General features: G+C 38.1%; 1 protein-coding gene across 1 annotated transcript in view; it reads right to left on the bottom strand.

The window, feature by feature from the left end:
- The window catches only part of LOC125862658 (cyclin-dependent kinase E-1), a 31,415-nt gene extending 27,626 nt beyond the window's left edge, over positions 1–3,789 (bottom strand). Inside the window, exons 1-5 of the mRNA XM_049542779.1 lie at positions 3,494–3,789; positions 3,298–3,408; positions 1,119–1,222; positions 990–1,032; positions 765–863 (exon numbers count right to left, since the gene is read on the bottom strand). Of these exons, the coding sequence (XP_049398736.1) occupies positions 765–863; positions 990–1,032; positions 1,119–1,222; positions 3,298–3,408; positions 3,494–3,700 (564 nt within the window). The 5' untranslated portion in view covers positions 3,701–3,789. The remainder of the gene's footprint in view (positions 1–764; positions 864–989; positions 1,033–1,118; positions 1,223–3,297; positions 3,409–3,493) is intronic.
- Positions 3,790–14,429: the final 10,640 nt, after the last annotated feature.

Genomic DNA, 14,429 nt, shown 5'->3' with positions numbered 1-14,429 from the left:
ACCCAATTGCTTGAGGGAATAATTATGCTGTGTTGTGTTCAATTCTCCCTTTCTTGTCTTATTTTCTCACACAAATATTCACAATTACTTTTTCAAAACAAATAAAAAGATTAATTTCTAAAACCAAAACAAAAACAAAACAATTTGAAATCCAAAAACCACCAAAAGAATAGCAGAATATATACTATTGAAAATGGGGAGACTTATTGCTCCAATATCAAGCTGCCCCAGAGCAAAGTGGTGCACCAGCAGTCCAGCACCAATAAAACTCTTTAACAGATTGGAAACATAAATTGCAAAAGCTTTTGAAAGAAAAAGATAAGAGACAAGGGAACGATAACACAGTTGATATGGTGTAGCTTTTTCTGGATAACTACAGTATCCGGGCCAAACGGACACCTCGACTAACCCACCAAGTATCTGCTACCTCCCACCAGCACAAGTACCAGATAACTAGAAACTAGATACTTTCTACCAACATAGCCTTTCCATCAAGGCTTATAGAATTGGGAACCACCAAATGTGGTTTTTTTTCCTGCTTAGATTTGAACTTTGGTCTTCCATAGTCCATTCCAGCTCTAGTGACTGCTAGACTACACCTTGTGGGTGCCCACTTAACAGAAAATAGCTTAAGCTTTTATATATAAGGTGTAACTACTTTACTGGGAAAGGGGAAGCATAAGCACCATCCACAACAGCAATCACAAGTTAAACCAAAAAGAAGAGATGGAGAAGCAATAGTCGCAATAATAGGAGTAACTCACCCCATTCTCAGCTAATGGTTTCAATGGAGCTTGATAAATTCTTGCAAGGCCGAAATCAGCAATTTTAACAACTCCATGTTCTTCTCCCTCGCCCATTACCTGTAAAGGGAAATGAAGGATACAAAATTAGGGATGTTTTGATTACAAGAATGTCATATGGCCCAATGCTACTGTAAAAGAAAATGTAAAAGAAGAGAAATTAGGATAGACAGGCCAGAACCATACCAAGATATTTGATGGCTTTAGGTCTCGGTGTACAATCCAATTACTACAACGAAATGCAAAAGATAACACTAAGGCAATATAAGAATATAGTTATAAAAGTAACAAAGAAATTTAATAAACATGTCTTGCCTGTGAAGATAATTGAGACCATTAAGCAGCTGCCATAACAGAGACTTTACAGTGTACTGATTGATTGCCAGAATGACCTTGTCTCTATGGTGTCTAATAATTTCCTAATGTCAATGAAGGTTTCAAATGGACAATGGAGTTAGATGACAATTTCCCCCCACATAGATAATTAAGACATTAGGAGCAAAAGATACACGCATATTATTCAAGAAGCAAAGATAAGGACATAATTAGCTTTATATTTGAATAGAAGAGTGAAATCCTCATTTTTTTGCCATCAGGTTTTAATTAACTGGTGAAAGTAAGAGGTCATCCATTTCATTTATCTTAAAAGTTGGCACGAAGTACCTAGATATGTGTGGCGTGTACAATACACCTAAACATTCTCAAGAAAAAATGTTGTTTTGGTCTAAAGCTGGACGTTAATTCCTCTTTGGTTTTACCATCAGAAATTAAATTACAGAGATAAGTTTAAATTGACTAACGAAATAAGGGGATAATGCACTATGTCAATCTTCAAAGTTCAGATAACGTACCTAGACATTACTTGCCTTTAGACTCATTAATGTCTTATAAGTATTAAGTTGAATGCTAATTGGGTTCATCTAACAGGTAGGGGTCAGGTGTCATCGCGGATTAGGCAAATTGGATCATGACAGAATGTGCGGGAATAAACAAAATATGGTTGGAAGAGTGTTCGTGCTGGATAAAATGATTTGTGATCTTCTCCCTTGTGAGATATTCCAATGTTTATTCCTGTAAGGCTCTTTTGACTGTAGTACAAGATTTGAGGCAAAATCTTTTTAAGAGGGATAATGACAACAACATGACTGCGAACTTACCTTATCAAGAAGACTGGAAGACTTAATGAAAGGTTTGATCGACAGTTGACAATGTTTGATCAGAGCTGGCCATTGGTTTATCCAATGTTGACCAAGAGTTAACTATGGTTGAGAATATAATTAACTAATAAAAAGTGTGCTATCTCTAACGGCTTAAGTTTTTAGATGAGATGGTACATACTTTAACATGGTAGCAGAGCACGCAGAGGTCCTGGGATCAAATCTCATTGTCAACCATATCAAAAAAATGTCCACGTGCTTGAGCCATGAAAAATAATCAGGCCCGTATGTGAGGAGGGAGTGTTGAAGATACAATTAACTAACAAAAGTATGATCTCTCTAGCAGCTTAATCTTTTAGATGAGATGTTCACACACTTCAACAACTACCATTACAGTTTTAGGGATAAGCATGGTCCCACATGCCCCCACTAGCCTCACAATTCATTTAGTTATGTTAGGACTTTTATTATGTTAAAGTACTTGGACTTGGACCCAATCCCATTGTTTAGCTAATAGTATAATTAGAAGTAACATAGAGTTTTATCTAGTTTTTTATGAATTCTCTTGTGGCCCTGAGGGAGCCTTCCTTAGTGTGAATACCCTTCAATTGAAACTTTCTTGAATACTTCTAGTGTGTATTGTTGTATGAAATCAATTGCTCCTCCCCCTGGATTCTATTCTAGTGACTGAATGTTAATTTGTTGGTTACTAGTCTAAACTTGTGGCTGAATAATTGCTACCTTTACTAGAATCTATCATGTCTTTCGAAATTCTATCTCTAATTTCTCATTTCTTCAGTTTTTGATTTCCTTGTGTTAGTTTCGTCATCAGTTGTTTTGGTCCGAAGCTGGTCTCCGACTTTATGCAAAGGAATTGGAAAGCTTCGATGACTAGAGGTTTTCTTTTTATTTTCTGCTATTAATGAAGAGACCTTGTCATTATCTATTGTTTTTACCCAGTTATATAGTCCTCCCACTTAGGTTTTGTAAGGGGATATAGAAGTCTGGTACTACTTATCCTATCACCTTAAGGTTTTAAGTTTGATGCTCAAACAATTTCACATGGTATAAATATTTTTGGCATGAATATCGCACTCGTAACATTGCATTAATGTCATGTGTAAATCCCAAAATCAGGTCACACATGGTATAAATAGTTGCCCCACATTGATTGTATAAAAAGTTCCCAAAAGGGTATATAAACTCAAAATCATAACCTTAAGGTTTGCTGGAGTGTTGTATAGTTTAATTTCCATAGTAAATAAGGTAAACACGTATGGAAGGGGATATAGTTTAGATTAGAGTTTAGACAAGTGGAATAAAGTGTATATACTGACATAGAGGTCATGCTCGGCATAGTCAAAAGCGAGATAGAGAGACATATCTGCCTGGTTGATATGCACATTGACAAGCTTTACAACATTCTCATGGGATATCTCCCGAAGCAACTGCATCAAGATTGTCGTTGTTAATGATATAGTGTTTACTAGAAACAAAAAAGGGGAAAGTGGGATAGAGAGAGAGAGTGGGAACCATGATTTCGCGAATGGCGGTGGGGGAAACGCCGTCACCGTCCTTGGATTGCTTGAACTTCTTGATAGCAATAGATTTGCTGCGGTTAGCTTTGATCTTAGCCAAAAAAACCAACCCGTATGTCCCTTCCCCAATTTTCCCTATCAAATCATACTGTTGCAACCACTCTGGCCGATTGCTATTGGAATTGCCTCTGCCATCTCCCATGGCGATCAAATATAATTGACAGACGAGATTTTGAGCTTTGCCGTCAACAAAGAGGGCTAAGGGAGAGTGTCTTTTTTTTTCATTTTTAGACAAGAAAAAAGTAGTATAAGGGAAGAAGCGTGTCGTCACAAGGTAGGGTACAGAGTACAGACGCAAAGCTGGATGATGAAATTTTGTGGCACTTGGACTTGCTCAATTGGAGCACCTCTATACAAAAAATGCATCCCATCAATTTAAAAAATAATACTTAACATTTTTATTTTATTTTATTTAAATTATATGCAACACTTGTTTTTAAATAATAATAATGAAAAATGAATATTATCACACCAGTATCATAATTAAATTCAATATTTCCTAAATATACTGGGCCAACCCAGCTCATTAATAGTGGGTCATTTAAATCTTATATTTATATTTAAAAAATTCTCCTAATCTTTATCATGATGCAGAGAAACTTATTGACTCATATTTAAACTATTATAAAAAAAATATTTCAAATTTATAAACAAAAATCCTAATTAACGTCATCTATGAACATACAAAGAGGAAAAGAATTCTTCTAATCTTTATCATAATGCAGAGAAACTTATTGATACATCGTCAAAATAAATAATCCAAATATAGACTTTTTGTTTTATCTTTCAAAACAAATAACTTATTACATAAAAATAGGATATTACATAAAAATAGGATATGGTCATTTATTGAAACTCAATTTTCAATATGAACTAAACTAATAAAAAACTATCAAATGTTATAAAACGACATAAATATATCTTAAAGAACTTTTATTGTTAAAGAGCAATTGATAGTCATGGATAACAAGAAATTAGGGTATGAATAAACATTTTAAATCCTCTTTAATAGGGATACAAAATACTTTTTTTAATCAACTTTATGGATTAATGCTCTGTTTTATTAATAATCAATAACAACAAAGACTGATAGCTAAAATATTATCAGCCCAAAATCAAACAATAAACAAAGCCCAATTGGTAAGGAATAAAAGTACAGACTCGGTCCAAAAGTGAATGACTCCTTGACACATTATTCCTAAAATATAGGATTTCATATTCCTTCTTCCCTCTGTCTTCCTCTTCATTGTTTCCCGACCTCCATGTTCTAATATCCATTTAACCGTGTCATGTTCGAGTTTCTCCTCTGGATCATCAATATTTTTCATTCATATGTCGGTGGAGTGTATTTAGCTCGTAGAAGTAAGTATATCTTCTTTTGTTTCTTCTTTCTGCTTAATTTTTCCTCTTATTTGACTCTATTGTCCTAAAGTTGTGTATTCCAATGGAGGTGCTTAAGTTTAAGGTGAACTTGTTGATGTGTTTGAATCAGAAGGCTTCATCTTGAATCTTGGGGTAAAGGCTTTTGCATTCCAGTGCTTCTAATCTTGACCAACTTCCTAATCTTTTATGTTATTTTTAGCTGAAGTAGTGATGGAAAAGATGGTGCTGCTCCGAGGCTTCTTCTTTCTAAGCTCCTAACGGACTTCACATTACTTTTGACTGATCCGACTTCATAACCTAACCTTTTTGTCTGTCCTTTTTGTAACCTAAAATACCTTAGGCCAGCAAGTTTAGTCACAACTTTATGGCCTTTAAAAAGGCAAAACATGAAGATGTAAATATTATAGTAGTGCTTCATTGTCTTTTGTTGCAATTGATTTAGCATGTTGATGTAATTCTTCTATATATTTTTTCTCAACGTTGGTATTTGTTGTTTATCTGTGTTTATGATTTTTCTTTCTTTACTTGGTAGTTTTCTGAAGACCTGAAACTATAACAACCCCTTTGATCTAAAGTCATACTTTCCAAGTAATCATGTAGTTGATTGGCCTTCCTAAATATATGTTTTGTATGAATATTTATTTTGTTTGTGATCTGTTAAATGTCTACTATCTTATCTAGATAATTACACCTATATAAAAAAGTATAACGCGGTCGTTATCAAATATAAAATTCAACTAGATTGGGATCAAATCCCATAAGGAGTAAGGTGAGATCTAATCCATGCAGTTATTTACTATTATCTACTTATTTCCTAAACAAAATGGGAAATATGAGAAATTTGGGGTTTTGGTTTAAAAATCACTTTATGACAAGTAACAATCAACAATATCACTTAATTGAGGATTAACAACGAAAATTAATCAGGATTGTCTTCACCAAAATCGTTGACCGTTTTTAGATTAATACATAATTTCATCTTGTGTTGTTAGTATATTAGTTTATCAACATCATGCTACACTTAATTGTTTCTCAACAAAATTAAATGTCTATCACTTTTATTTTTTCGAACTAAAAGTGTTTCAGTCATTTCAAGACGGCGATGGAGAAGGACACTTGGCGCATCGCCGACCTAGTCGGCGATGCTCGCCTAATTCCACCGATTGGTCCAAAATCTGGAAGAGTATAAACGCAAATTTTTAAATGATGGAAAGACGTTCCGAAATATTGAGCAACTGTTCTGAGTGTTTGAGTGTTTTTACCTTGAGTTTTTTTATCCCAAACACTGTTCTTGGAGTTTTTTATTAGAATTTCAAGTGGGTTTTGATTTGTAGTTGATTTCAATCATCGTGAAGACTTGCAAATTGTTACCCAACTGAAGGAGAACAAAGTTGGCAATTGTTTCCTGCTTTTTTATAATGTGTGGCTAAAACCCCCATTTTGGGGGTGTGATTATGTGATTAATTGTTTCAATTAGCTTATGAGTGTTAGTAATTACTGATTTAAGTGTTGAATTGAAGTGGGTTTGATTGATAACTGAGTTTTAATTCATGAATTGTAGTTGCAAATGCAGTTCTAGCCTGGTGTTCTATGCTTGCTTGAGAAAGAGGTTTTAGAATTAAGGTTATCGATTGATGATTGTAGTGATTGGGTTATTGTGGTTTCAATGTGAGAAAGTGAATCCTAAATTTGATCCTACCAATCTAGCTCGAGAGAGTAGATTAATTGAGGTTATGGGTTGTTTTTAATTGTTATGCTTGTCGAGGTTCGCGAGAACTCGCTTGAATCGTGATAGTTGATCGAGAGATGGCTATTATATCTAAAGTCTAGCCTACCCACTAAGACTCAATGGTTTTCACTAATTATTAATCACCCATACAACAAAATTGACAATTAATCGATCACATTCCCAAGGATCCCTCTCTACTTGAATACTCCCCTATTTTCGTAGTGGTTAATTAACAATATTAACCCCCCTATTTGACACTAGTTGTCAATCCCTTTGACTTACTTTAATGGTTTCGATAATTTCTATTCCTACAACCGATTAGAACATGCCTTTCACTTCGTAATTAAATTCTCTACTGTATCACTCCCTATGGGATCGACCCCAACTCTTCGTTGGGTTTATACTAGATTGTGATTGCCTATAGTTAGAATTGGATGAACTGTAGTTGAGCGTTATAAAAAATGGTGCCTCTACCGACGAGTGGTGTTTAGAATTCTCTTAGTGAAGTTTAGTTGTGATCTAATCTTGTTTGTAGTTGAATCGACTTACTTTGTTTTGTGTTTGTTATTGGTTGCTTGTGAACATGTGACGATATGAGTGTGAACAGGAGTAACACCAACCAATTTGGACATCAAGATGACATCGGGACCTTGAATGATGTCAAAAAAGCTCAATTGGGTAATGTAGGTGCTTTTCGATTACCATCGGTCATGGGAAATATTGTATTCCATGTGACTAGCACGATGTTGCAACTATTGCAAATGAATGGTTTATTCAGAGGGCTAGCTCCCGAGGGTCCCTATGACAATATTTGAAACTTTGTGGATGTGTGTGGTCCATTTTCGTTCAAGAACAACTCACAAGAGTCGGTCCAACTCCGGCTGTTTCCTTTTTCTTTGATGGGGAAGACAACAAAGTGGTTAGCTGACCTACCAAGGGACTCGATTACGTCTTGGGATGAGCTTACTGAGGCGTTCTACAAAAAATTTTTCCCTCATTTGAAGATGATGGCATTGAGAGATAACATTCAGGGTTTCAAACATTTGGATGGTGAACCAATCCACGAGACATGGTTGAGGTTTCAGAAGTTGTTACTGCAATGTCCAACTCACGGACTCCTGAACAACGTGCTGTTACAATATTTCTACCGGAGTTTAGATTCGGTCAACAAAGGTGTGGCTGACTGGCTTGTCCAAAAAGGTATTATGCAACAACCTTTTGAAATAGCGTCGAGTCTCCTTGATGGAATGACGAAGATAAACCGTGCTTGGTATACTAGGGAGGATCTAGTGTCTCATTTGACTTTTAGGATGACAAAGAAACAAATAGAAAAAGACCAAGAGCGGGATGAAAACATGGCTAATATGATTACCCAAATGGATCTTTTATCAAAACATGTCATTGGTAGTGGTTCTAAGGTCGTGAACGCAGTTGCAGTTATCAGAGTAAATCCTGATGATGTGCACTTTAAAGCTTTGTACAATGAAGAAGTACACTTTCAAGCAAATCAGGGAGGAGGTTTCCGCCAAAATTATCCAAGGCCAACTGGGAACCAAGGTTGGAATAGAGAGCGTGATGAAGGTTGGAAAGACTGTGATAAGAGTGGCATGACCGTGGTACAAACTGAAGGGAGCGAGACAATAACAAAGAGAGATATGTACCCCCCAATGAGCATCAAAAGCCAAAAGAGCAAAGGGTTGACTCGAAAAATTTCCACACTGAAGATATGATTGCACGCATTCTCAATAAAGTGGAAGGGTCGGACAAAGTGCTCAAAAAAATGAAGGAGGACGTCTCAATTCTGAATGAGACGGTTACTTCTCACTAGGTGTCCATTAAATAGCTGGAAACACAGATGGGCCAAATATCATCTCATTTAAACCCGAGGAAAAAAGGGTGTCTACCAAGTGATACCTTGGTTAACCCAAAGAATGAACCTTGAAAGCATATCCTCATCGTGCCACGACATTAAATAAGGTGCTTCTTGGGAGAAAACCCAAGTTTTTAGCTTTTGTTATTGCTATTTGAATAACATGTGTTGAATGTGCAGGTTGAAAATTCGAAATTTAGGGAAAATGAGCAATTAGGCTAGCCCAGGTACCAGTCTGCGACTCGCCAAATAGGTCGGCGAGCCTGGCTTGGATCGTCTTTTGAACCAACTATTTAGCTAGAGGTTTTGTAAAACTCGGTAGGCAAAAGAGCTATTCGATGTATCGTCGAATGGTCGACGACATAAGTGACTGTCGCCGACTAGCACGCGAACTGAAGGGTCAAGAAAGGCTGAAGCATTTTTAAATTCAAAAACTTCCCTCATTTCATATTTTTTGACTTTTACACTTTCACAACTGCACTTTAGCTTTTTGTACTTGCTTTTTCTTGTAATTTCGTGTTGGATCATTTGCTCGGGGGGGACTTTGATGCATTTTTCTTCAATTCTTTGGCCTAGCATTCACCTACTCGATTTTGAGGTTGGTTATCCAAACACCGTCTTTAAATTTTTGTATTTTCAAATGCATGATCATTGTCGTGTCGTTGTAATTATGTAATATTGATTGTTTGAATGTTAGTTGGTAATGTATGCCCTTATCGTACTTCATTTCGTATTTTAGCCTTTAACTATGAAATCTCGTGAATTTGCATGATATAAATTGTGGGTTGTGTTGATTAACTTGTTGGGTCTAGTATGGGTGAAGTCTGAGTAACCCCATTTGCACCAATTGACTGATTTTTCCCAATGATAGAGCGGGTGAAGTCATTCTTAAGGGCAAAAAATGTCAATTGGTCAATTTTGGACAAATTGGGTGAAGTCTGAGAACCCCGAGGTCAATAGTGTATTGTGTCTGGGCTTAATTGCATAAAATAAGTGTTTAATTTTGTTCTCATGGGCTGCGGGTTAGAAATTGAAGGTCGGGGTCAAAATCTAGCACGAAGAACCTTTCGTCGAGCTCGCCGAATAGTTCAATGGTTTACCTAAAGACCCTGAATCGCCCTTTTTAACTTTCAAATTGTGGAAATCATTTTGTAACATTCAGTGATACGCCTGAGCTCGCCGAGTGAACTAGTCGGCTCGCCGAAAGCACCTTTAGATCTCCCTTCTGCGCCTTAATTTTTAGAAAGTGTTCTGTAACTTTTGGCGAGCTACTTTTAGTTCGTCGAAGGGCCCTGAGCATCGCCAATCTGTGTTAATTTCTGGGAATTTTTGTTTTGAAACATTCGGCGAGCCCAATCTGGTTCGCCAAATGGGTTCAGGGACTTGCCAAACTACTCGACGAGTTTTTCTGCATATTTTTCAAAGTTGTTAATTTTTTGAACTGTTTCTAATGTATTGATTTGTTTTATGTTGTGTTACAGGTATGACTAGACCAAAGGTACCAAGGAGAAATCAGCCACCCTGAAAATATGCATGGGGCATTGTTATCAAAAGGGTTCTGCACCCTCCTGGCCTACACTTGCCTAATTTCCTCCAAAAGGGGGAAAAGGCAAGGAAAAGGGGGCCGTGATGCCAACGCCAACGGGGGAGATCTCTAATAGTATAGGCGTATATGCCACCCACTTCACTGCTTCAGAAAGTGAGGGCAACTCGGGTGATAGATCTTCACCCTCCGTATCTGAATCGGAATATGATCAGACTCTCCAAACTAGGAGAGAGCTAAGCTCCAAATCATTGAATGATTAAGCCAGGATCCCAGTGACTCCTCCCGCTCTTCCAACTCAGGTTGTAGAGAAGGTACCTCTGATGCCACCAGTTTCGGTACCCCCACCCGGGTCATTGAATATACTTAAGGCCGAGGGTTTGAGGACCATTTCAGAGGAGAAGCAATTATCTACTGATGGAGTAGTAAACTGGTACCCGGAGGTGTGGAACATTATCAAGTTCCACAAGTTCGAAATCTTCACAAAGCCCTGAGGCTCATATATTCCTACTTGGGTCCGAGATTTTTATGCAGAGTATGGCAAGTTGGCTCCTAAAGAGAAGAAAAAGGCAAGCTCATTCAATCTTGTTGACCATGTAGTGGTGCGGGGCCAGAAAGTAAAATGCAGTAGCACCGACATCAATGAGGTGCTAGAGTGCACGAGGAATATAATCCACTTCTTGGTGGATTGGATACAAAAGAAGACCCTAGATGACTTGAAGGGTTGGTTAGCACCGTTGATATCTGACATCACACCGAAATGGATCGAGGCAGGAGCTCCGATAGAGAAGAAAGATCTAAATGTGGCTGCTTGATTCTGGTTTGGATTTATCAGCAACACTTTGATGCCTTCATAGAATGAGTTTATACTCAGGAATCTGAAGGCTGTATTGTTGGGATCCATCATTTACCAAGATGATTTTAATCTTGGTTAGATCATCAAGCATGATATATCCATGAGAGCCAAGCAGAGCAAAACCTCTCTCTCATTCCCAATCCTGATTACGGAGTTGTGCATGTATGCCCGAGTTCCTTTGATTTCGAAGACGGATGTGGAAGTGACTCTCACTTCCTTTACTGACTTCAAGAGGATAGAGGTCGAGTACATGAGAGATGAGGCTAATAGGAGGAGAGCTGCACCGATGGATGCTTCCCCGGTAGTTGATGTGGAGATGTTGCCGATAGAGGCAATCCTTCCTCCTTAGGCCACTGAGCTTACATGTACCCCCTAACACTCCCACTTCTCTCCCTTCTAGTTCTACTACTTCTCCTCCTCCTACTGTTGCTTCTGCTTCTTCCCGACACTCGATTACCCAGGCTATGTTATATAAGATGGGCCACCTGGCCCAATCAACTCGTGCTAAATTCTCGGGTTGAGGCTGTTGTCCTCAGGATGATTGAGAAAGCCATTGCATCTGCTTTAGCCCTTATATGAGCTGAGTTGAGAGAGCACTGTGAGCTTATTGATGCACTTGGCTTAGCCTTGGATGCCCTTACTGTGAGAGTGGAGGCATGTGAGCAGGGAAAGGGTTTGTGTGAGGTTGTGACGGCCTTGAAGGTCGATATTGTTAAATTGAGACGCGATATGGATGAGCTGAAATCCACCGATCTCTCGATGTTTTCCAGGACAGTGGAACTCCCTGTGGTTTCGAGCACAGGTGTTCTAGCCAGTTCTGAGATCCATCCGGCTACTACAACCGGAGATGTTGCTAGGGCTGATGATGATGCTGAGTTAGAGGCTGAGACCGATGAGGAGGAGTTGAGTGTTCGAGTTGCAGCTCTTTATGATGACTTAGAGAACCTCTAGGGGGCTATGGTACATATATTTGTAGAGGAATCTATGAGGGACACATCTATGGTAGGCTCCAGTGAAGCAAATGATGATGTTGAGTTGGGTACTGATGCCCAGACCGAGGGAGTCACCATCATGTAGAGTTCACCAGACTTAGCCTGGTAGGAGTATATTTTACTCTCTTTCTGTTCTTGTTTAGACCGTTTATTTCTTTGCATTTGAGGACAATTGCTAGTTTAGTTTGGCGGGGTGAGGTATTTCCATACCTACCTCTATTGGGCTATTTTATGGATATTATGTGTTTTGTGTGATTGTTTTTGTGAATGATGGATTTTGTTGATATATATTGGTTTTAATGTTTATGTCGGTTTTGACCCGAACTGAAAATTGTCGCCTCTTGATGTTTGTGAATGTAGCTATTCTCTTGCACTTTTGAGTGTCGGTTGTGATCAATACGGATGACTTGAATAGTGCTCTCGATTGAACAATATGTGTGTACGGCTCCAATGAGGTAAATTGAGTTGCATAAGTTATATGTGAACTCTTAGCATCTCATTGTCACTAGCCGGTTGTTGAGTTGACCTCTTGTGATGATCGTTGCACGCTAGTTGAAAATTGTAGAGTCTCGTTTGATGATTGTGTTGAATGCCATGTGTTGTGAGATTCCCTTGAAATATGTGCTTGGTAATACCTAGAACTTGCTTCATTAGTCCAATTGACTAATGCAAGTGAACGATAGAGATGATCTTAGGCACAATTTGTGAAGAGTGAACCACAATTGCTATTATACCTCTTTGTGACCACCTTGTGAGAGTGTGAACCTAGCTTGGCACCATTTGAGCCTACCCTTCTTCTTTGGATGAAACATGAATAACTTTGACCTCTTTGTCCCATCACCTATAACCTTCATGAAGCATTGGTTCGTTTAAATAGCCAACTTAGGCCAAAAGACTAAGTTGGGGGGTGTGGTGAAAAAGGAGAAAAGGTCAATAAGTTGGTGAAAATCTGCCGTTGATGGATTGTGTTGAAAAAGATGGAACCCCTCCATATAAAAAAAGAGAGAAGAGAAAAGAAAAAGAAGAAACAGACTGAAAGAGAAAGAGAATGTTGAAATAAAGTTTGTGCAACGGATAAAAGAAATGGGGTGTTCGATGAATCATGCTTAAAAGAGCATCAGGTGGATTGTGAAAATCATAAAGTGTGAAAGAAAAGGAGAAAAAGTGAAATGCAGGCCATGCTTCATCAAGGTAGAAGTCACTAAGCCAAAATGATCACACTTTTACCCTCAGCCCCATTACAAGCCTTGAAAGACCTTTGTGATCTAAAGTGAGTTGAAAGTCATGTTGGTTGGAAAATACGGGAAAGCCTATGGGTAGAGTCATGTATGTGTTTGTCTTTGAGAGTGTGAAAGTTTCTTTGATTCCAAAATTCTGGAAAATTGATTAGTTTTGTGTGAGCATGGAATCATTCTTGGTGTGAGGGCATTTGAATGCTTTTGTTGAGCTTGAACTTGCGTTTGAAGCAAACATTGTGAGCTTGAATTCTACTTGATGATGAGTAGTGACTAGTCACAGTTTGAAACTTTGAGTGCACATTTGAACATTGCATGAGTAGTTTGAACCGCTTGTGTGCATTCATGTTGAGTCTTGGGTAGCACTGTTTGTAGACATCCTTGTCGAACTGATTGATATCGTGTTTTACTTGAGGACAAACAAAAGTTTAAGTTGGAGGTGTTGATTAGTCTGGGTTTTCAACTCATTTAGGGCTTATTATTCATAGTTTTAGTGTCCTCAATGCCTATTTTATGCTCTAAACGTATGTTTAAGGGCTAATTTGAGGCTATGAAGGCAAAAGACCAAGGCAAGGACATTACCGGGCAAAATGGAGTGAAAAAGCTGAAGATAAGGAAAGCTAACGATCGCCAAGACCACTCGGTGACTCTGCGAGTGGTACTTCAGCCCCCCGAATATTATAGCGTGCCAACCCTGGGGAAAAACCAAATTGGCAATGGAAACGAACCTTCAACAAATCGCCAAATGAATCAGTGACAAGGATTCTGATCGACTAAAGTTACAGGGTCTAAATGGTGAAGAGGCAAGTCAAGACGGTGATAGAGAAGGACACTTGGCGCATTGCCGACCTGGTTGGCGATGCTCGACTAATTCCGCCGATTGGTCCAAAAGCTTAAAATCTGGAAGAGTATAAATGCGAATTTTTAAATGATGGAAATGAGTTCAGAAATTTTGAGCAACTATTCTGAGTGTTTGAGAGTTTTTATCTTGAGTTTTTTATTCCAAACACTGGTCTTGGGGTTTTTGATTAGAATTTCAAATGGGTTTTGATTTTTATTTGGTTTCAATCATTGTGAAGACTTGCAAATTGTTACCCAACTTATGGAGAACATAGTTGGTAATTGTTTCCTACTTTTTATAATGTGTGGCTAAACCCCCCATTTTGGGGGTGTGATTATGTGATTACTTGTCTCAATTAGCTTATGGGTGTTAATAGTTACTGATTTAAGTATCGAATTGAAGTCAGTTTGATTGATAACTGA

This window comes from Solanum stenotomum, chromosome 4 (genome assembly GCF_019186545.1).
Source record: "Solanum stenotomum isolate F172 chromosome 4, ASM1918654v1, whole genome shotgun sequence".
In the NCBI taxonomy this organism is placed as follows: Eukaryota; Viridiplantae; Streptophyta; class Magnoliopsida; order Solanales; family Solanaceae; genus Solanum; species Solanum stenotomum.
The sequence above is the reverse complement of the archived record's forward strand: the minus strand, read 5'-3'. Positions and strand labels throughout refer to the sequence as shown.